The sequence below is a fragment of the Clupea harengus genome, unplaced genomic scaffold (assembly GCF_900700415.2).
Source record: "Clupea harengus unplaced genomic scaffold, Ch_v2.0.2, whole genome shotgun sequence".
Taxonomy (NCBI): domain Eukaryota; kingdom Metazoa; phylum Chordata; class Actinopteri; order Clupeiformes; family Clupeidae; genus Clupea; species Clupea harengus.
Window position 1 is genome coordinate 933 of NW_024880431.1, and position 24,035 is coordinate 24,967.

General features: G+C 38.2%; 1 protein-coding gene across 1 annotated transcript; it reads left to right on the forward strand.

Moving 5' to 3' along the window:
• The first annotated feature begins 1,938 nt into the window (after window positions 1–1,938).
• On the forward strand, window positions 1,939–20,745 carry LOC122132122 (putative E3 ubiquitin-protein ligase UNKL). The gene is made up of 10 exons (XM_042706913.1): window positions 1,939–1,954; window positions 2,027–2,219; window positions 6,993–7,110; window positions 7,300–7,384; window positions 7,506–7,663; window positions 13,296–13,461; window positions 14,415–14,507; window positions 14,599–14,802; window positions 17,588–17,769; window positions 19,414–20,745. The coding sequence occupies exons 1-10, from the start codon at window positions 1,939–1,941 to the stop codon at window positions 19,699–19,701; spliced, it is 1,503 nt and encodes a 500-aa protein (XP_042562847.1). The 3' UTR covers window positions 19,702–20,745.
• The last annotated feature ends 3,290 nt before the right edge of the window (window positions 20,746–24,035 follow it).

A 24,035-nucleotide genomic window follows, 5' to 3' on the forward strand; every position in this document is an offset into this window, starting at 1 on the left:
TCATTTTTTATTTATCTAAGCTGAGAAGAAGCTGCTTTTCAGGGTCATATAAAGAAGCATTAGAGGTAGCCGTATCAGCCTGCCTGTTTGTTAGCGAGCGGTCAGGTCAGATTGTTTCATCATAACATAACTAATAATTTCCAAAACTGAATAATTTCAGCAAATTACAGGCACATTTATTTATAAACATTCCCATTTTGTGAAGCCTAGATAGAACAGTATGCTTATGTTAAATCTCGCGAAATCATTATGAATGAAAGGCCATCATAAAAGCAGTCTCCTGTTAATGGTTAACAAAACATGATTATGTTACTGATCCTGACATATCAAGACTGATGTGGGCTACATCACATAAATATGGTCTCACAACGAAAATATTGTGTTAATACTTGTTTATTAGTATTTGACTCGACTGGATGAAAACTCTTCTGTTATATCATCTATCACCATTTGTGCTCAATGAAACGGAAGAGATGGTGTAGCACAGCTTAGTCTGTTTGAATAAACCGTTTTATATAATGGATATAAAATAAAACATTTTATGTTTTATATTTGTGTCACTTCTCAGGTTGAGAAGGGTCTGACTGCATGCCACTTGTATGTTAATACATATTTCTCAACGTACGTGTGAGTGACAGAGTTGCCTATCTGAAACTCTAGTTTAATTTAACCGCTGTTACATTAACCTAGCTAAAAAAAAAAACATCCACCAGCATCGGGGGAGAGAGGTGAGCAAGGTAACTTAGTAATAATTATAGAAGACATATCGAGAAAATAATGTGCCGATCAGTAATCGATATATCAATTTTTTATTACATTCCAAATAACCGATGATCTAGTCTGACAGCCAAAAGGCTACATTTTGGTCTCACAGACCATACAACCTTCTTCCACTTGACTTCAGAAACTCCCACATGCCTTCTGGCAAGGTTTTTTTTCAACAGTGGCTTTGTCTTTGCCACTCTCCCATAGAGCTGTGACTGGTGAAGAACCTGTGCAACAGTTGTTGTGTGCACAGTCTCTCCCATCTCAGCCACAAAAGCTTGTAACTCTCTCAGAGGAGTCTTGGTGGCTTCCTTCAATAGCCCCATCTTGCACGGTCAGTTTCCGAGGACAGCCTGCTCAGGGCAGATTTATTGCCACGTCATATTCCTTCCAGTTCTTAATGATGGATTAAGGGATATTCAGTTATTAACAGTTATTAACAGTTACATTAACTGATGAAGTGCTGAAACGAATTCCATTTTATGGAATATAGTTCAGCTATGTTTTAGCAACGCAGCAAGTCTTCATGTGAAATAAACACTGGTCTCTTATCTTATCTTATCTTTGTGCACGTTATGTATTTGCTGTAAAGCACTTTGAGCTGCATTCTTTTGCATGAAAGGTGCTATATAAATAAAGTTTTATTATTATTATTATCACCTGGTCTTCAACAAACTCAGGTATCTGGTTTCATTTAACTTAATGAAGTAATTACATGTCTGAATGTCCATATTATAACAATAAAGTAAATAGCTGTGCAGATAACTAACATTACAATGTAATTTTGCTCTGACCAGTTGATGGGCAGGTAGTCTTCTTAAAGTTCCCCTTACACCCTTCCTCATGGACAAACCAGCTAAAAATCCATTGGCTGCATGCAGACAGCTTGAATCAACCAGCTGCATGCTGTTCAGTCATGTCAATATAAAATGTATGTACTCCAACTAATAGTGCTTGATTTTTTTTTAACAGGAATTAAAAAAACGTGAAGAATTATCTTTTTTTTGGATGCCCAAATATGTGCACAGCCTATTTTTCACATTTGATTTCATTTCACACAACTAAATACTGCTACACTAAATATTTTTGTCTGGAAAACACCCAGTGTTACTCAGTGTTAACTAGAAAATGAATACTATACCACTGTGATATTTTTTGGTGAAGTAAATTATCATGCCGCCTCAGAGGGGTGCCTAAACTTTTTCATACGACTGTATAATTTGGACTTTGCTAATTAAAAAGTATAACAACTGAAAGCTAGTTCTAGTTCTAGTCTGTCATTATCTGACATTAGCTGTGGGTTATTCTTTTCCTTTAGATACCAACTTTGTGTTGGCGAACTACAAAACAGAGCAATGCACCAAGCCTCCACGTCTGTGCAGACAGGGCTATGCCTGCCCTCATTACCACAACAGCAGAGACAGACGGAGAAACCCGCGGAAGTTTAAGTACCGGTATGCAGTGTTGATATTAAAGTTGCACACACTCATGTGCATGCATAAGTATATGTGCACTACTGTTTAGAAGTTTGGACATTTCCAGACTTTTCATGTTTCTGATCAAAATTGTTGTTTTCAAGTGGTATAACAAAACTAGACATGCATTTCCTGAAAGATATACTAGTACTTGTCAACCAAAAAGAACAAAAAAACTAAAATGTATATAAAGCAAAATATTAGAACGTTTAATGAATGCACACAGAGAGGAAGACCAAACGGAGGGAGGGAGGCTGAAAGGAAGATGATAGAGGTGTGGGGAAGTCAATAAAGACATGAAGACATAAATACATATTTTAAGTGTCTGTGAAGAAAATAACCAATCAGATCAGAAATGCAAATAGTTGCTGTCTAACTAGCTAATAAACTGAATTTCAGTTGGTCAGCGATCATTGTCGTAGTAAGCAATGGATGTCCCCTTGAATTTTTGGTACAAAACGATTTTGTTAGGTTGTCATTTGAGCAACAAGAGAGCAGAACACCGCTGAGTAAGTAAGCTGGTAACCTGAGTTGGGCTATATATTTGTATTACCAATCATCCGATTGTGAAAGAGATTGTTACTTCGACTACCGTGTTATGAGGAGGTTGCCTAGTTCGTGATGTTCAGTTTGTGTAACATAGCCCTACTTGCAGTGTCTTTCGCAGACCTCTGCAATTGTGGCCTACATTTTTGGTCATCTCCATTTATAGCCTCAGTCCAACCCAGCATGCATTGTAAGACATTTTTACCTGGATTATATTGTTTTTAGATTGATCTTGGAAACACATTTTCTTTATTGATATTATATTGAACACCTAGTTATTGTGGTGTGAGGTGATTAGACACACCGTTACTGTGAAGTGTAACGCCGTACGTATAGCATCGTATAGGCCATGCATTGTTCAAGTGAAGGAGAAAAATAATAAAGTGGTCCCCCCCCAGGTCACGTTTCGCTGACAACACTCACACCTGCAAAAGTCTTCCTCCCCACTGTCAAAGGTGATGGCCCATCAGTCTGCACTGTCTTTGTGGCCTTTTTTGCCACCTACACATTTTGCAAAGTCAGTGTGAATTGTAAAAAAAGAAGAGGGAATCATGACCTTTTTACAGTTTATTGAAAATGCTGTAGTCCAAATCCAAACATGCAGTGCATCAAATTATAATGTATAGATGCTGCAATAACATTGCATTTCTGGAATAATACAATATGGATTGAATAAAAATCAGTCAGTCCATAGTATGGGATTTATTATAATGAAAATATTATATTCATATTAACTACTTACTAACCGAGAGTGAGGTCATGCCGGGAAATATCAGACTGAGGCTTTAACGTATGGACCGAGCGATAGCGAGGTTGATACGGCAAAACCGAAGTTTGATATTTCCCGGAGGGCAATACGCGGCTGGCATGACTACCCATTAGCCCAGGGGTCCCCAACCTTTTTTGCACCACGGACCGGTTTAATGTAGGCATTATTTTCACGGACCGGCAGATAAATAGCCTACAGCAAAAATAAAATAACGCGACCGGCATAAAAACGAATGTTAAGTGCATGAAAAATACAACTCACCATTGTACTGACTTGTACTTTATCCTATAAAGAAGTAGTTCTCAAAGTGGGGGGCGCGGACACTCTCCCGGGGGGGCGATGTCACAGACGGAGAAAAAAAAAAAAAACGTCGGACCAACTTAACTTGGACTAGAATTTAAGAATGCTAAATAGCAGTGGTGAATCAGCCAGATTGTTCTTAAGGGCTTCATTTGTGAGAAACTGTTGGTGATTGGGTTCACGTCAATTCTACAGACATCCTCGGATTTAAATAATTATAAAAAATATATATAAGAATATTTTAATCATTAACAATTACGTTTCACATTTAAATTCATGATTCTAAGAGGCATCGTGATGTTCTAAAAGCACTACACGAACACTGCAAATGTAAGTGAATAAATAAATAAGCATTAAACTCAATCGCGTGGATATAGGCATATTGGAATAGAGTGGACACATTCTGCAACTACTGGTGAAGTTAGGTCTGCGTTTAATCCACCGGTGCTTGTATTCCGCTTTGACATGATTTTGATCAGTCTGAAGTTGATTTCGCGTTGCTGTGGAGTCTGTGGATTGTGCACACGTCTCTTTTAGTTGCATGCCTCAAAGGACGTTTGTTTCTTACTCATTTTTGCTAGTTTGCAGGCTTGTTTTTTGAGTAAAGTATCAAGTGACAGAGACAAGTGTCTTGACGTGTCAAAAGGCACAGGCGAATGTTACGTCGGGGAAAATCTGGTCGTTTTTCAAAATAAAACAGACTCTAGAATAATTAATACAACGGAAATTATATAAATTATTTATTCTTTCTTTGCGGCCCGGTAGGAAATGCCTCACGGACCGGTTAGCCAATCAGAACGCTCGTACTGTCGTTGCCATATAATAATATATATTATTATATATATCATTATATTTATTTTTTATAATGAAAATATTATAACTTTATTTAAGGTCGGCTATTTGAGTTTCAGAGCTGATAAGCAATTGAACCACGTGGCGTATTTATGGGCTACATCATACATATTGTTCACTATAAATGCTAGGCAACACCATTGGTTTGAAACACGCAAAAAACATGGGATTGCGTGGATGAAATTAGCTGCTTTGATCCAATGTAGCTGACTGCTAAATACAGCTAAAGTTAATGATACAGTTTTGACTATATCATAGGCCACCTGTACTACTAACTGATATTTGCTGCGCCAACAGAAATGTTGATAAAGCCTACTCAGGGCCGGTCCTTCCTACAGGCGACATAAACGGTTGCCTAGGGCGCCCCTCAGAGGGGCAAAAACATCTGGAGCATGCGCATAATAAAAACAGAAGTCGAGATCCAATCTTCCGATTGCTGAACGACTTTTCTACCACCCGAAATCACTGTTACCACAGCACTCAAACAGGACTAGTTAGAATCGCGCACTTCACCATAACCCTCGTTTGTGTTAAGTTACCGTTTTGAAACTTCCCTCTATAAAAATAATTTTTCTTGCTCATGTAGGCTATTGCTGACACTTTTAAAAAACGGTTTTGAACAATGGTCTGATGCAAATAGATTAAACAGTGGCTTGTTAATGGCATCCCTTTCCTAACCAGCTTCTTAACAACAACGATTTAGTTTATGTTGATGCTGTTATGAAGTGACGCAGCAGGGTTAATAAGGGTTCAGGCTGAGGTTGCGAGGCGGGGCGTGGGGCAATTATGTCATCATGTTAAAAAAAAATTGCGGTAATTACAACTAGAACTGCAGAAGTAATTATCCTAAACGATCAAAAGGCAAATTTATAAATTAAGTTAAGTTGGAGAAAAAACTATACGATTGTTTGAAAACAGATGATGTGTTTAAACACCTGAGCAACAAATATCTGGGTGAACCAAGCCACATTAACTTACATGTGGGGACAAATGACCTGTGGACAAAACAACAGCCTGTGGAAGAGTCTGCGATAAGAGTGGCAATGTATCTTAAAATGCTAACACATATACAATGCCCAGTAAGCTGTACAACATTAGAGAAACATACAGGTGGGCCTTAAACAACAGAGAGGATAAGCTAAAAGCCATTAGCCAACCCAGATTGGTTCATTACCTTCAGAATAAAGAGGGTGTAAACTATGCTGTTGAAAGCTTCACATATTTTATTAATTGGCACCAATTTCTAATCTTAAAACTGCAAAAAAAAAACTCGGGATTGATCGGGCATTTGCCATACAAAATGGAGGGATATTAATAAATACCAAAACCGATGCCGGCAGCCCTAAAAGGCAAGCACTATAGCAATAATAATAATAATAAAGAAGCCTTGGGATTACAATACAATGCTTTGCTTGGCAAACATTGGGTTCAGAAGCCAAGGAATAACAATATAGTGCTTGTCAATTATAATATGTTGCAGATGAGTGTTCAAGTTTTTTAAACCATTGCTTTCGTGTCCTAATGATGATAAACTTTGTTACCTCATACTTAAATTACCAGTTGGTTAATGAAGATCCTTTTTATAATTGGTTAGCATGCTCAAAACTCTTATTCTGATCAATAATGCAGGGAATTGTCTTTTGGGGGTTGCAAGGTTCTGGAACTCTGAAGTTCAATTCTTTGTTCAGAACTGGCTAAACAAAACAGCTTTCATGCAAAACTGTTAATATACAAAAGAAACTGAAGATATGCACGTTCTCATATGCACGTTCTCAAGGTACATTAGACTTGTCTAAGTTTGATTTGATCAAGGAGAATAAGGTATCTGAGATGTACAAAAAATTAGGATGCTAGGCGAGAGCTTCATGGCTCCTTTCAAACATGATTGATGAACTGTAATTGTATAGGCAGTTCAACTGGTTAAGAGAGAGATTTATACAAAGGGCAAGAAATTATGAATCAGTACATGTATCAATCTATTTGACAACGTCTTGCTATTGCCGAGTGCCCAAGTAATGTCTGATTAGTGTCTGATTAATTCATTAATGTCTGATAAGTGCAATTTTTCGACTTCATGGATCATAGATGTTGTGAAATTGTAGCAGTGTCATTGTATTTAATGTTGATAACCATGATAACAATTTCTGTAAAAACATTAATATTTCCTGGTGATCCCAAACCTTTGTTCCCAAACTAGTGTATGCGTTTCTGTTGGGGTAGAGGGGCAGCATGGGGCATTAGTGCTGCCTGCTGTAAGGTTTGCTGTCATGGATTTTCTTTTCCAGGTCAACGCCTTGCCCCAGTGTGAAGCATGGGGATGAATGGGGAGAGCCATCAAAGTGTGAAAGCAGTGATCACTGCCAGTATTGTCACTCCCGCACTGAACAACAGTTCCATCCAGAGGTGAGCTGACCCCAGAAAAAATCCACAGTAGTACTTCCTTCAGGGGTACACATCCAGTTCATTGTCTCAGTAGTGTTTTTATTATTATTATTATTACTGTGCACTTTCAGTCTATAAAATAGTTGCATTTGTTAGGTTTGTTTGAGAGTGAGTGCATCTGTATGTGCCTTAATATTTCTACTTTTTCAGATTTATAAATCAACAAAGTGCAATGACATGAAGCAAACTGGATACTGTCCTAGAGGACCATTCTGTGCTTTTGCACATGTGGAAAGTATGTTTCCATTCTCCAAACATGGATAGAATTATATTGTTAGTTAACCAGTAATAACAGTGTACAACTTGTGTGTCTGTCTCTGTGTGTGTGTGTGTGTGTGTGTGTGTGTGTCCTTAAGGAATTCCCTTGAGTGAGGACACCATGGCCTCCCTGCTGACCAGCATGCAGCCAAGATCCCATTCAAAGTTTGGCTCACCGCAGTGTCCTGAGTGTCTAGTCAATGAATGGGCTGGGACCTCTGCCAGCACTTCTTGCAACAATGGTCAGGCAGGAAATGTAAGATGTAAACACAAATTGCACTTTTCCTCTTCTTACTCTGTACTCTGTTTAACCTTGTAAGGGATTCACTGGAAGGATTGATATTTTGGCCTGATATTTGATTTGATTTCACTGATGAACAGATGTGTGTTCTCTTGTTCAGTACTGTGCTATTCTCTTCTCTTTCTTCAGTTACTGAATGTCTATTTTTATCAATGCTGTGTGTTGTTTGGTAGTTTATACAGATGACTATTGATGAGAGGAAGGCAGGATTTCCACTAGAACTTTCTTTCCGTACTGTAAAATGCATGCAACTTTAACCAGTGTAGTCAGTCAAAGTTTAGCTAATCTTAATAAAGGTTAATTAAGCAATATGACACGAGTGAGAGTGGGGTTGGGGTTGGTCTACGGCCGAATCACATCTGTGGAGATTTCCTTTACGATTCCCATAAACACGAGTGTCATATTGCTTTTATACAGTAGTTCTACTTTTGAAGTAATTGAGTTTGGAAACACCAGATTATGATTTCTTTCATTTATTTAGATTTTGACATCCTAAAAGGCTAACATTATTGCTTTGCTCTTTGCATTCGCACGTGCTGGAATGCACACATTTACACAATGCACATTGAGAGGATATAACTTTGCCTAAATTCAATAGGTTTTTAGCTGCTTTTAGATTGATGAGTCTGCATGCCATAGGGTAAGTCATATCCACCTTATCTGCACACAGTGTCTCACGGGGAGAAGTATCAACAGTACTACTTCTGCGTCAGGATAATCAGCCCCTTCCCCAAAAATCTACCGATCAGTGAAGATCTCCAGATTTCAATGCTAAACTTCACTATCGTATGTAATACATTTGTGTCAGACTAGCAAAGCTTGTTAATACACATAAAAGGCAAGAATACAACAATTTTTCAACCACTTACTTGAGACCACATTATGCATAAATAATATGTGATGGGTTTTCCATGTCAATCCAACCAGTATGGTTCACAAAATATATTAATAACAGACTGATAAAAATACAAATGCTTATCTTTGAGCAAGATGAATGCAAGTCTACATATATCCAATATAACTAACTCAAACACAAACTGGGTTACTAGCTGCTGTAATGCTGTAATACTTTGGGGCAATGGATGGCATTTGCAGTAGCTGATATTATAGTGAAGAGCTAATAAAGTTCAAGAGTTTGGAATCACGGAGAATGATTTCAAAGAAAAAGAAAACCTAAAATGATCAGAAATATTGTGTAGACATTGTTAATGTTGCAAATTATTGTTACAGCTGCGAACAGCTGTTTTTTCATGGAGTATCAACATAGGTGTAAAGGGCCCATTTTCTGTCACCACCACTCCTGTGTTTTATGTCAGCTGATCCTAAATCATCATTTTTCGAATCATCAACGTTTCAAAGGCTAATTCATCCTTAGAATACCCTTTTGAAATTATGTTTGCACATCTGAAGATTGTTTTGTTGTTTAAGGAAGCAATAAAACTGGCCTTCTTTAGGCTGCTTGCGTATCTGGAGTATCAGCACGTGTGTATTTGATTATCTAAAAATGGTCATTAAGAAGGGCTTTCTTTACAAACGTATCCGTTTATTATTGTTCTAAGAAATGAAGGCTATTTCAGACCAGAAATTGACAAGAAACTGAAGATATGAGGGTTCTTTGGTGCTGGTAAAGTATGTAATTTGTGCAGAGTAAAAAGAATATTTAACAAAGAAGGCTAAAGCTCCGTTTTACCACAACTCCATCACTAGCCATACCCTGTGGACAGCAATTGACAATGACAATGACTCAAAGCATTGCTCCAAATTATGCAAGACCTATTAAGGGATGAAGCAGTCGAACTGTAATGTAGCAAAGCTTGTAATTGCTACAAATGGAGGATTCTTTGATGAAAGTGTAACAGGTACCTCAGTAATATCTGACGAAATATACTTTTGGGCCAGTAGGTTCGATGGAGGAGCAAGGAATGACAATAGCAACACAAGGTTATAAAATGATATAAGATTGGTGTATTTATATTTTCAATTTGGTTAGTCAATAGTTTCAATAGTCTGTTTAGAGCTATAGGAATAATATGTGTATATTAACAAAAAACAAATAAAGGAAACCTATCAAATATATTGAAAAAATATATCAATAGTAAAGTGGTTCAATTAAATATATCAATACATAAAGAAGGCTATGGGTGCAACCTTACTAATTGATCATGTAACGTTACTATATTAATAGCAGTTATGTACAATATTCATCAAACAAACGCACACACACAATATTCTCAATTCAAATTACGATTTCAATATTCGATATGAATTAGGATTATTCTAAATTCAATCAATTTCTAATTAACCTTAACACCAGCTATTCTGGCGGAGTGTAGTATCCAAGTGGAAGAATAGGAAAATATCCAAGGTGGGAAAAAATGTAAATGTCCAACGAAATATTTAACTATTTAATAATAATAAAAAATTGAAAAAGGGATCCTACCCAAGTGCACTTCAGTGGGTGGTTCGCCATTTAACACGAATGTACTCTCTTAAGGCTAGGGAACTCCATCAAACTCCTTTTGAAGAGTTTCTAGTCTCTTTTATAGTGGAATAAAGAACCTGGCCTGCACATACAGCAGGCAGTTCACAATTTCTAGTTGTCCTAATGATCTCATACACCATACATTCCTAAACATATAAATACGCTAACAGCAGAGCAAAATGCATTGCAATTGCATGTGTACATGTGTTTTGTTTTCATTGTAATTGTAGCTGAGCTTCAGCGCATGTTGCTTATCTTATCTTAACAACACATAGCAGTAGTACTGTTGCATGGTTACTTGGCAAAACAGGGGCGAATCCCAATCAGCCTTCAAACTCAAAACATTCAGAATCTATATACACAAGATGTTTTACTGAAACATAAATATGGGTTTTATAGCTCTGAATTCTTACAGCTAACAAGATGCTAATGCTAGCGGACATTCTGAGCTCAGTGTATTAGTAACTGCTATTCACACAAATTGCAGATTATCAAAACAAAAATGTAAACTTGACAAATCTCAAGGAAGAAGAAAATAAATAAAGGTCTAAAGGGGGTAGAATTGAATAGATACAGTGGCTCAAGGGGGTGGGAGGAACTTTCTGTTTAGATTCAAATATCTATCAATAAATATAAAGTAATAGTTATAATACTTTTTATAATGGATATATTTCACGTGGGTACAAAAGCATATTTTCAAGCAGAAATACAATTTTTCATTATTTCAAAAAATTTCAATATCTTGAATATATTGTTGATCAGTTTTGCACCTGTTTTGATTTCCTGGTGGAAAAAAAATTCTGGGTGATTTCAAACTTCAAAACATTGAAAACATTTCTGCTGAATAAGCCAGCATACGTACCACATACATTTATTTCGACTGAACATGTTTCTATCGTGGCAGAAGTGGCTAACCTAAACATCTTTTGTAAACATCACAGTTTAGTAGCAAGTCAACTGGCCACAACTGTCACTGACACGTTGTGTAGTGCGGAACCCCCAGTTGCTGACAGTGATCACAGAGGACGGGGATACATGCCATAAAGTTGTGTAGTGTAGTGTTACTGTCTGCAACTGAAAAGAGGCCATTAATGAGGCTTCTGCCTGGCATTGTGGGATACGCGGTCTAAATTGGAATTATGGGCAGATACAGAACAATGACAATTCTTATTTCATTTTAATTAATTTTTGGCAACCATTATAAGCTTTGTTTGTTTTACTTTGGGTAAATAATTGTATTAGTGAATTGTATTTGTATATTTCAGCTGCTTTAATGATCAAACGTACACAGGGCATTTCAAATAACATTTGCCTATAAGATACACAAATCTCCTGATAAATCCACTAACTCATATAGTTGATCTTCAGCTAGTTGTTGTTGTAGTTCTTCAAGTTGAAGTCCCATATTACATGATGCATAATTGTCCATAGAATCTAAAATGTTAGCAACAGAGCATTGTTTCAGTACTTGCCACAGGAAGAAAAACATTGTCCTTGAACATGGATACCATTTTGTTGTGTTTACAGACTTTCTCCAGCATGACTTCACTATTTGATTTGTTGAAAGGATAAGGCTTTACTACTTATGTCAATGCTATTATCAAGATTGGAATCGTGATTTAAAACCAAATTGATACATTTTTATGATGCCGCAGGGTTAAAGCTGTAATTAATTACTGTAATTACTACATATAATTCAAATATACAGGGTGCTTTAAAAATATGTTCTCCCTATAGCTGGAATAATGAGTCTCAAAATCAAACCCATTCAAAAGCAGTATGTCCTCCCTTGATCTTGATCACAGCCTGAAGCTGTTCAAATCTTGAGAATGGAGGGCTCAACTTTGCCCCACACATCCTGTCCCTTAAATTAAGCTGCTCACAAATATTCAAGATCCAGCTGTTTAGAATCTCCCAATAGTTTTCAATCTGATTTAGGTCAGGAGAGTTGGGTGGCCATTCTTCATGGCTGTGTATTTCTATTCAATTAGGTTGAAAACAGGTAAGGAGTGCATTCATCAGAGAAAATTCAGTTCTCCTTGTGTTTCGGGGTCGGTGTGACAAGGGTTTTTTTTTTTGTTGCAAAGGCCAATCTCTAGTCAGTGTCATTTAAGTTTTTGTCTTTTGAAATATCATAGATATTCTGTTTTTGGTCAGATAATGATGTACAATGTCCTTGGAAACCTTTTCTCCAAGATTTCTGAAAGTTTTTACTGCGCAGCAGGAGTGGTGCTTTGTGGATCAGGCCCTCACTCAGGACAGGCGGATGTCCAGCTTTAGGCTCGTCTTTGAGGGAATCCTCATCATTTCGGTTGCTACCACCACTTCTGAACCCATTGCACACTTCTGCCCAGGGATCTGGCTACCTCTTAACAGCAATGGCTTGGGTATGAAGCTGGAACTGTAAAATACGTATTTGCTCTTGACCATGGTGATGGTACTTTCAAGAGCTTTTCATAATTGATCTGTACTCTGGTCAAGTACGAAATTTGTAGACTGGGGCCAGACAGATGTGGTTAACCAGGTATTATGACACTTTTGTGACACTGACACACTGACCACTAGGGAGATGGTATTTTTGGGAGGCCTTGTATGTCACTCGTTTGCTAAAAACATAAAATTAAATATTAAGTGGATAGGACATGAGAAAAATGACAGAGCATTGGCCCAGATGCAACTCTAAGCAGAACTTCTTCCAGAATATATTTAGTAAAACTTCCAATAATAGCAGAGTATCCAGTAATTGTGGGCCTCTTATCACTAGTGTACGATTTACAATTATGACACCAGCAGAGAGGTGTTTCCTTGAGGACATTGTGTCCGGTGTGTAGGCTATTGCCATTTTGTCCAAAAGTGATAAGGGCCGATGACCTGCACGGAGAAATCTGCAATAATGGGTTTGCTCCTCTTTCAAAACTGTAAAGTGAGCTAATGTACAAGTACTGATTTCAAGCTATTGTGGTGGAAACTTGCCTTGTGTGTAAGGCTGAATGTGGCTTTTTTTTTCAGAGAGGACGGAACTGGAAAATTAGGAATTTGCATTATTAGTCATTCAGGTGCTTTTTCAGTTTCAGTAATCATGAAAAATGTGTCATTTGTTCCTAGATGCAGAGTTATATCTTTCCTGCAGTGAACCCACTGACATCCAGCATTACGTCCAGCCTGGCCTCCAGCGTAGGTTCTGACAGCTCATCACCTACCACATTATCAACTATGAATGCAAAAGCAGCTCCTTTTTATCCTGGCAGTAATACTGTGGAATCAGTCCTAGGTACTTTTCAGTGTGTTTTTTTATTTATTTATTTATTTTATATTCAATTTCTTTTCTCTTTTCCTTCATATGACTACTTATCTTTGTAGATCACAAAGGTTTTACAAACAATTTTCATGTTGCCTTTGATCACCTGAGTCTGAGGAGGGATAATGACATGAGTGTTTTTCAAGAGCAATTCCTGAGGGGGACATCAAAAGTAGTATAGTGGTAAAGTAGAATTAGTTACCATTATAGCATTAAAATGCACCCCTTACAAGCATTGCTCAACACATGCCACTTACCTTCTCTCACCCTTTCACATACCATTTCCTGTAACTAGGTTACAAGGAGTTTACAAGGTGAGCAGAAAAGCCAGAAGATCAGAGTATGCCCACATCGTTCAAAGAAAATAATTGTCTTACAATTATGTTACAAAGCATAAAATGGTCTAGGGGTGTTTAATGTAGAGAGCCCCCCCGTCCCCTCCATTTGTAGCTTAGTAAAGAAAGAACCGAAAATCTAATAGCTAGTCTTACACACTAGCCGTAGGTGATGTAAACCATGGAACTAACATGAATAGATGCGAATTTGTGCGTGTCAGTTTGACGGAGCCTCTGATCTGGTGGCTTCTATATTTTTGTGTTCAGGTCTTTGTGTTGTTTCTCTTGGTGGTAGTATTCCCAGAACAAAACAAAATGGTTCAAAAGTTTGCCTGACTCGACAGAATGCATAATTATCATATTATATGTCTTAATTGTATTAAATTAAACTAGTCATTTCTCGGTTTCAGTCATCATCTAAAATGTTACATAGCATTGGTGGGGGGTTGGGGCAATTCATATTTTACTAAGGATGGAGGGGACCTGACCCCCCTGTTCCCCCAGCCATTTCTAACCCTGAGTTTAATTTCTTGTAAGTTCTGTGGCAAAGCCTCTATGTTTGTGTATGTTAAGCCCTTTCCTCCTTTCCAGGTTCAGCACTCGATCTGAATTTCACTGATGTTAATGTTGCATCACTAGATAGAGGACTAGAAGACCAAGAAAACAGTGGTCATGATTTTACATGTAAGAGTGATTTGGATTCTTAAGCCACAGTATTATAAATGCACTAATCAGAATGCCTTAAATAAGCTTGTGCTCCTCATCTCTTCTGTAGATCAACGGATCTTGGGAGGTTCAGCTCCAGTAAACATTCCTGGCTCGTTGACCCGATCTTCTCCACTCCATTCCTCATCATCTTTATCAGCTTCTCCTCTCAGTTCCCTTTCCCTGTCCCTACAGCAGTGCCAGGCTCAGGCCTTGGTGGTTAAACTTGAGAAAAGCCAACTAGGAACACCCACATCCACTCAGACTTTGTCAAGTAAGTGGCGACTTGGCATAAGGTTGTACTTTGATGGTAATTGAGAACAGAGACTATTGTAGTCTTACCTAAGGCTCTACTGGTTGTGCTGCTGGTTGTACTGCTCTCTGCTCCATTAAATGCTATTAGACTTGATTTTTGTTTCTATTCTAAGTTCCAATTGACCGATCGCCAGGGCCCCGCCCCCTTAGTTACTGTTCCTACGTCCGACACAATTCCCGGAACTGTCAAGCCAAAAGCCATGGCGAGTACGGGGACAAGCGCTATAGCTGTCAGTGTGAGTGATGATTTTTGGAGTAATACCTCCACGATATCCTCCAGATCAAGGCAAAAGGGACTGCAATATGCAGTGGAAGGATATATCCAAAATATTAAGATCAACAACGAAGTGGACACAACAATAATCGAAGCAAACGCATACAGGTCTCAATAAAAAAAAATTTGAAACCCCACGACCTCTTCATTAAATGCAACCAGCACAGCCTTGTAGACTAGTCATGTTATTTCACCACTGGGTAAGATCTGTATATAATATTTCAAGCTAGCTAATAACCTACAACGATTCTTTATTCTTATTATTTATTCCGTCTCTGGCGAGAGACTCTGGAGGTATCTATTTAGCTAGCTAGGATAGTGACAATCTAGAGAACAGTACAGTAACGTACCAGTGTGGATCAAGATAGCTGCTAGTAACGTTATTGTTCAAGGGATGTGTGTGCATGTTGCTGAAAGTATTTCACAGTCACTGTAGTGATAACTTGCTTGTAAAATGATGATCCTGATGTAATGCTATGGCTTTGTATCAGATCGCCAGGTTATTGCTCTCAGGTTGTGCCTTATGCATACCTTGGGATACTCAGGAGTAGGTTACCCATTCACAAAATGCTACAAAGATTAAAATAAAAAAAACTTCATAATGGCCTTTTGTTCAACATTGATACAGTGTGTTAAGCTCGAGCTAGTCTCTCCAACTAAAATGTTGATGTTACCGTCTGTAAAATTGCACGCTGAGCTATCCTAGCTAGCGATGTTAATGTTACGTCTGTAAAGTTGCACGCTGAGCTATCCTAGCTAGCGATAGCAAACGCCAGCAGCATGAATACAAAGTGTTAGATAAAAGTTCTGTTCAATGTTGTATCAAGCATAAATACAAAGTGTTCGTTAAAAGTTCTGTTCAACGCTAGCTAGGATAGATCAGCGTGCAATTTTACAGACGGTAACATTAACATTTTGACGGTAACATTAACATTTTGATTTTAACATTAACAACTTTAGTTGGAGAGACTAGTTATGTACTTGTAGTGGTAATAATACAAGTTGTCATGAACCATAACTGTTTGGGGATGTTCTCTCAACTAGATAGTTAGTTATCATACCTACCGATAGCGTAGTTCGCTAGATAGATAGCTATCTGCAAGCAGCTTCATTTACTTTGGAGCAGACATATGTGTGTTTTTCAGTATATTGAGTTGGGAGTGGGGTCTCCCACACTGTTTAATCCACCGCCGGCACCTTTCCTCCTGTGTTTTGGGCTTTGGAAATGCGGGGGAAAAACGACGCATCCCTCTAATCTCTGTATCAGAGCTACAAGTCCCGTAGGCACACTGTTTCACCATGCTGCTCAGACCTCAAAGTTGTCGGACCTTCTTCTCTTAGTAGCGGTTGCTAAGGTATGATTGGACGAGGGCCGTTCTAGGGAGGAGTTTCGCGATCGGTCAATTGCACTTGGTAGTATGTACTTGGGCATGTTTCTATGGAAACAGACATAGCAAAAGGGTAAACAGTTGGGAGACCAATGCCTAGTAGACTCTTTTAGGTAGTCTGACATGCCTTGATGTTTTTGTATATTTCACCTAACTAAAAACATTGAGGCAAAAGTGGCATATATGATTATATTCTAGAAGGCCTCAGCAATAATAATGAGAGTAAAAGGAATGTGGTAAAACTATTTTGTATTTAAATCAAATGTAAACATACCCTTACAAAAACCTACTTTCTGAGGTGCTCAGACTTTGTAGAAAAACACATTGTAAAGATTTCGGGCCAAGACTTTTGAACACTGTGTGTGGTTTCATTACTACATTCTAGTAGCTTCAGAGTAACTGTTTCTGACTGTTAAAATAGGCCTGGGCAGTAAAAACAATGAATACATTTTAATACAATTTAATTGAATTAACCAAAAAGAAATGTTGTACATCTCACATACGTTATTCTCCATGATCAAATCGACTCAAACTTAAACAAGTCTAATGTACTAACCGCAGTAGACACTATCTTTAATGATAGCAAAACTGTTGAAAACTGATCAGTTTGGCTGGTTAAATACAATACAGTATTTGGTTGTATGAACAAATCCGAGCATGCTCACTGCCTGGCTCATGAACAGCCTATCATACCCCTTGATTATGCTGCATGCCACAAAACGGCCAAGCATTTGTCAGATGGAAATTTCGTTTTACCCTCCACATGTTGTACAACAACACAATAATGTGGAATGAGGGTTAGAAGATCAGTGCAGAAAATGAGGGAAATATTGTTATGTGGGAGAAAAATCACAGGTCAACTCACCAGAATAGCGGCTATAGTCTAACAGAGATCAGAGCACAGCTGAGTGTAGACTGTGGGAGAGTGTAACAGTTTCGATCAAGACTGGGAACAGTAACAGAGAACCTATTTTTACCAAGAGCCACGAAGGAGTTCCGTTGCTCCCATTGACTTCAGATTTTTTTAAATAAGCAAACTGAGTGTCTGGATGTCTTAATGATCAGTATGTTAATCTCTGCAGGTCTGAATGGTGGAGCTGGTCATATCTGGGACTTGCTGAGTGGCAGCTTCTCGCCCAGTCCCTCTCCAGTCTTCAGCAGCCTGGCCTCCGCCAGTGCCGACCAGAGACAACTCCTACTTGAGCTGGATGAAGCCAAAAGGAAAATCAAACAATGTGAGGAGGCTTGGCATCAGATCAAACAGGTCAGACAAATATCAATCATGGAAGAACTAAAAGGGACTGTCACATGCTTAGAAAAGCATGGTTTCTCCAGGATCAAATAGCGAAGTTAAGGGCACAAAATTCTCTTTGCAAGCTACATTATTCTCTTTGCAAGCTACATTAGCATTGCTTACTTGGGCTTGGTGGTATAAGGGCAAGTTGACTTACAAAACTATTTTGGCAGCTATCTAGGATGTAATGTGGCTATTTGGGGCGAATATGAAATCTTATATCTCATATCTATCTCATATCAGCTTTTGCTGTAATTGATTACACGAATGTGTAGAATTAACCATCTTTGCAGGCTACAATAGCTTACCTTGGGTTGCTGGCTAGGGTGCTAAATAGTTAGTGCCGACGTTCAGCCTAATGCTAATATCTTTACCTTACCATTACTGTTGCAATGAAGCCATTCTGCAAGTGTCAGCAAGTCTAGAGGAAAACCCAGCTCCAACTTGGGTTTACTGGTCTGGGGTGTAGTTCATCTGTCACTAGGCAAACAAGGCTTAACTTTGTGAACTATAATCTAGAATGCAGTGTGACTATTTTGGCTGTTTATGGATTACAAACCAAAACAACAGAGATAGACAAATGAAGTTTCCCATGTCAAGTGGCCTGGTTTAGTATAGCTGCGCCGTTGACGTACGAACCAGAGGCCAATGCAGCATCTACTTATATGTTCATTTTGTTGGCTAGAAACTCTGTGTGTGTGTGTGTGTGAATAAAAATTATTTAATAGATTAAATATATATATATATATGTATCCATACATTAAGTATAAGTAAAAATTTGAAATCATTATTGTACTTGAAAAAAATACTTAGTACATGTAATGGAGTAAATGTAGCACGTTACTACCCACCACTGGTTGTAACGTTAACCACCTAGTCATGCTGGTGAATTAATGCAAAACTAATTAATGCTAATTAAAAACATTTTAGTTGACCTAACTTTCACTCAAATTAAACACTCTACACTTAATTACACCCATGAGTGTCACATCTTAAATTCATGTCAAATACAGAATTGCTGAGTTATCTGCATGTTTTCAACAGGTCCGCTATGTTAGCCTACAGTGCTAAATCAGTGTTTGTGTAAGTTACATTAGCTAAATCGAATCACTCAAATGAAAACAATTTTTACTAACCTGCAACTTCTGTTTATCTTGCAACAAAATGAAAGACAGACCAATTCAGCTCTACAGTAACATTGGGTCGAACATGAAAGTTAATTCTCTTACAAAACACTACGTGAACATTTCAACATCTCCCTCATCCATCACAAACTAATTATCATTGTTATACCAATGGTTGTTGGTGCGTAGTCAAGCTCTGTTTTTCAAGCATGCAGTTGGTTGAATCAAACAAAATGCAGATTGTATGGCACCAAATGTCAAGTATTTAGCAGACACATTTGTCCAAAGCGACTTACAAAGGCATCCTGGCCCGGAATTTAACCCAGGTCAACTGCTTGCACTTTATGCACTCACGTGGTAACATCTGGATCTGTTTCATGGCTATCTCTAGATAATCTGTTTATTTAATGAATTGTTAACGATGTGTGCTGTTAACAAGCTTTTTCTTTTTTAAATGTATGCTCTAACCCAGGCTTTTTGTTGTGTGTAGGCCTGTCACGCCTGGCAGAAAGACGCACAGGAGGCAAAGGAACAAGCAAAGTCAGCTGAGGTCGAGCGACAGGTGGCAGAGCAAAGACGTAGAGACATAGAACATCAGCTGAAAGAGCTTCAAGCGGACTTTGACACGTTGTGTCGCTCACCAAGCACACCACTCCTACGCAGCTACGGGGAGTTGGACCTGCTCACACTGCCGAAACTTCTGTCCATGCAGAAACAGCTGCGCAACGATTTAGATCTGATAGATGGGGTAAGACAGACGAGGTACCAAAATGTGTAACTGTAATGTGCAACTGAAATGCTGTAGTGCACATCTACGTTCAAGTTAGTGAAATGAGTGCATTTAATCACACACACACACACACACACACACACACACAGAGTTGGTATTTAAGGTTTTTAAGGGGTTTCTTAAACAGAAAGCACAAAGAGCTGTGACCTGAGCACACATCATGTTATCCACATGCAATGAGCTGTGAGGGGAGAGTGCAGAGAAGCTTGTTTGCGTTCAGTTCTGTCCAATGCCTTTACCCTCAGTCAGCAATGTGTAAACTTATATGAATACATACATAGTCAAGATGACTATGGGGTTAAGGGGAGAAATGGACAGAGTGGCTGATTTTCAGTTACACAATTAGAAGTAAACTTTTTTTTCACCTCATAAATTATTGTTTTGGTATCTTCCACTTCTGTTGGAAACCTTGGTTAGTAACTAAAAGAGATTGCTAACATAACCAGGTACATGGTTGAAAAGTCAGGCTTGTCCAAGCAGTCTGTCAGTTTCACGCCATCATCATATTCCTATGATGCTAACAGCAGATCATTTAAATCCTGTAAGATGCAAGGTGGAGCCACTACAGAGTGTTAGTCCACCACATTGTACAGATGCTCATCCGGATTCGGATCCGGCCAAATTTGAAAATTACCAGACACATTTTCTAGTGTAACAAACGCAAATATAACTTACACTTTGGGTTGACTAAATCAGTTGGACTGTTTCATGAACAGTAATGATTGTTAGGCAAAACCAAAAGAAAAAAAGGAAAACCATTTCCTACGCTATGTAGTATCTCTTGCACCATCTTATTGATTTCAGCACGCTTTACACGGGTACCCTAACCCAAGGGTACAATGCAGGCAACTCTAGCCAGTGTAACCCAGCAGCAGTCTGTTTTTTGATTGATGTGGCTTATGTGGGGCTTGGACTTCTTCAAGTGTGGCATAGTTCATAAAAACAGAAATGACAACACCTTTTACTTCTAATGTACTTTTCGCCAAATCTCTACACGGTGTGAGATTAACAATAAAAATAAATGAACACAAACACCACATTCTCATGTTTACTTTATTAATCTAAGTAAATCTAGGGAGGGGCACCCCAGGTTGCAAACCTTTGGAGAAGAACAGGCACTATTAAATTCTCGCTCTGGGCTTTCACAGGCTATATTTTACTGCTAACTCTCCGGGGGCGGCTATACCGCTGGCGGTATAAAGCAGAGAATTTTCAAAACTGCCCCAAACTATACAGTGAAGAAAATCTTGTCATACAAACTTGAAAAAAAAAGCTTATAACCCTTGAACAATATACTATAAAATGTTTACAGTGATGCATTTAATCTGTTTCGTAGGGCTAAATCAGGAGTGTAAAACAAACAAGGACATTTTATCTTCTGAGCCACAAAGCATCTACAGCAGGGGTTTTCAACCGGGGGTCCGCGGCCCCCTGGTGGTCCGCGACGGCATTGCAGGGGGTCCGCGACATGAGCCTATGTTGATCAGTTCACCATTTAATTTTTTTTATTTGTATAAATTTGCTTTGATATTTCAACACATTTCCCGATTACTCTTGAGTATCGTGAAAAATATCTAAAATAAGAAAAATATGTCAATCTAAATAGTCTGAATAGCCAAGTCGCATTGCCTGAAAAATAGACCCATATTCAGCGAAGAAATTACAAGTGCTACAGGTGGAATATCTGTGTAGGGGGAGGGGGCGTGGTGGTGGCGGTTACAATCACATCAGTGGGCCGCAAATTAATTTCTAGTCAGAATGGTGGTCCCTGAGACAAAACCAGTTGAAAACCCCTGATCTACAGCACGTCCATTAGCATGAATACCCGCTCATGTGATAACGCTATTGTATATTGGTGGCCATTACTGGGACATTACATGGGAAGAGAACATGAAAACACCAAATGTGAATCCTATAAACACATGGCTGGGTTATTTTCACTGGCCATGGATGATGCCCTGCAATAAGTTCAAGCATTGCCCTGCTTGTAATTTCTTTTTGGGTGAAAGTGTGAAGATAATTAGGTAGTTGGATAGCTTATGTCAACTTTGTGATGCACACAATCTGAAGTTACAAAATTGGATTAACATTTTAAAAGGATTGCAGTGCACATTATATGTTCAGAAAAAATTTAATTATTTTAGTTGTGTCAAACGGTTGGTCGCATGTCGTATTGCAGCAAGCCTTTATCAGACCAGCAATCAGTTAATACACACAAACAGGCGTTATGCAAACTGTTTTCTTTCTCTTTATAAATTGTCATTACAGCAGAGGCCCTTTTATGGTAATCACTATGGCAAACTGATCTTAAGAACTTGTGCTTTTCCTAGGACCTTACAGAGATGTAGTAGGCTCTACTGAATTATTTAATGCTTTGTCAACTTCTCTGTCGGTACAGTAAACCATCAAACTGTGTCTTAAGCTACTTATTGCAGCCAGCTATATATCAGGTATATCAGATCAACATAGGAGATCCGTACCTAAGATAAACCTTTCTTTTTTTTTACGGCGTTTTGCATTTTTGCATTACAAAGGATTCCCTGTAGGACCTTGTTCAGGGCCATTTAAGGGGCACAAACGAGTACCTACCATGGCGTAGGTATTTCTGCGGCCCTGAAACTGCTAGGTGGGGCTTGCAGTAATGATTGACACTTATTGATTAAAGGGTAGGTGATTGGAAGGCAACATGCAATATTTTTAAAATGACAGTAATGCTAAGGCTATAATTCAAAAGTGTTTAGTTTTGTTTAAACACTTATCCTTTGTTTTTTGTCTGTGATGCCAAATTCTACTTTGTCATGGCAATGTCCAATGTAATCTTCTCCACTTACATTTCGTCTCCTCTCAAAAGTCAATACAAATTGCAAACAAATCAGCAACACAGCAATCATGTTGTTATCTGGTTATGTTACATTCAGAATTGACTGAGCGGTCCAAGCTAATGCAAATGCTACATCAGTTCATGGGTCAGGTGGTTCCTGCGATGAGTGGAAAAGCTAAGACCTATAAAGGCCGAGGAGTGGGTCAGTCCTGTAGGTGCAGCACATCCTAAACCTGTACCAGAGGGTTCTGTAGACTACATATTGTAGCCAGCTATATCAGACCAAAGCTGTTTTTTCAGTCATTTTATAAATGTGAGCTGACTTTTTCTTCTCTCTCTAAAGTGTCATTGTAATAAAGCCCCCTGGAATGAAAACTGATATTGTTGATTTTAGATTAATTTCATGTTTTGAATTATTCCAATAATACACTGTGATGACATTTTTCTACGAATTACAATTTTGTTTTTTGCATGTTTGAATTTGGACTACAGCATTTTCAATAAAATGTCAAAAAGGCCTTTTTAAAATATTTTGTTTTCGTACAGTTAACTTAGTTTATTATGGGTGTTGGAGGCAGAGTGCTACAATGACATTCTAGACTGTTGGGTTATTACCTTTTGACAGTGGGGAGTAAGCAGTATATATTGAATTGATGAATGCTTTAATCAAAATAGCCAAAACCTGTCTACAATGTTTAGAGCTCAAAAGTCTTGACCACTAACATTCAGTATTTTTACAATATCTCAACACAACTGTAAATAGGTTTTCACATTAGATTTAAACAGATTAGAACAGATGATGGCATTCAGTGCATTCAGCCACAAACACTAGTTATAATTTAACAACTGAATACAAGGCAGAATAACATAATATGTAATTAGTTCATTTCATTTTCAATGAGATAGCCATTATGAATCCAGCTGTGTTGTGAATGTCAAATTAATGTGGAATATCGGTCGTCAATCAAAACGCAAGCAGATGAATACATACGTACATCAGTCAGAATAAAACATTAGCATATATACGAAGTCAAAGTGACATAAAAAAAACAATCAACCTAATTCGATTTTTACCTCCAATGACTAAAATGTGGACTTTTATTTGTTTGAAATTACACAGGAAAACCAATACTTGTTTTCCAATTTCATAGCAGCATGCTCCAGAATAACTCTCATTATTAATTTGGTGGATAAAGAAAGCAGATCATTAATTAAAAAAAAAAATTGTGCAGAATTTTTCACAATTGCTTAACTGACTCTTATTATAGATGTAAGATTGGTAGGCATCTGAGGACCAATTGCCAAGTGTTTTTAATTGCTGCTCAAAGAGTTTGTTGATTGCAGCCATAGTTGCAGCTCCTTACTAAATTAATTGGCAAAATAGTGTTGTGGGCGGAATCCAGACGAAGGAAGTGACTGGAGTGACTGGAACCAGTGGCGAGGCAGGGGCACTTTCATCTGTCACAGAGTGGGGCTGGATGGTGGAGAGGTAGTGAACTAG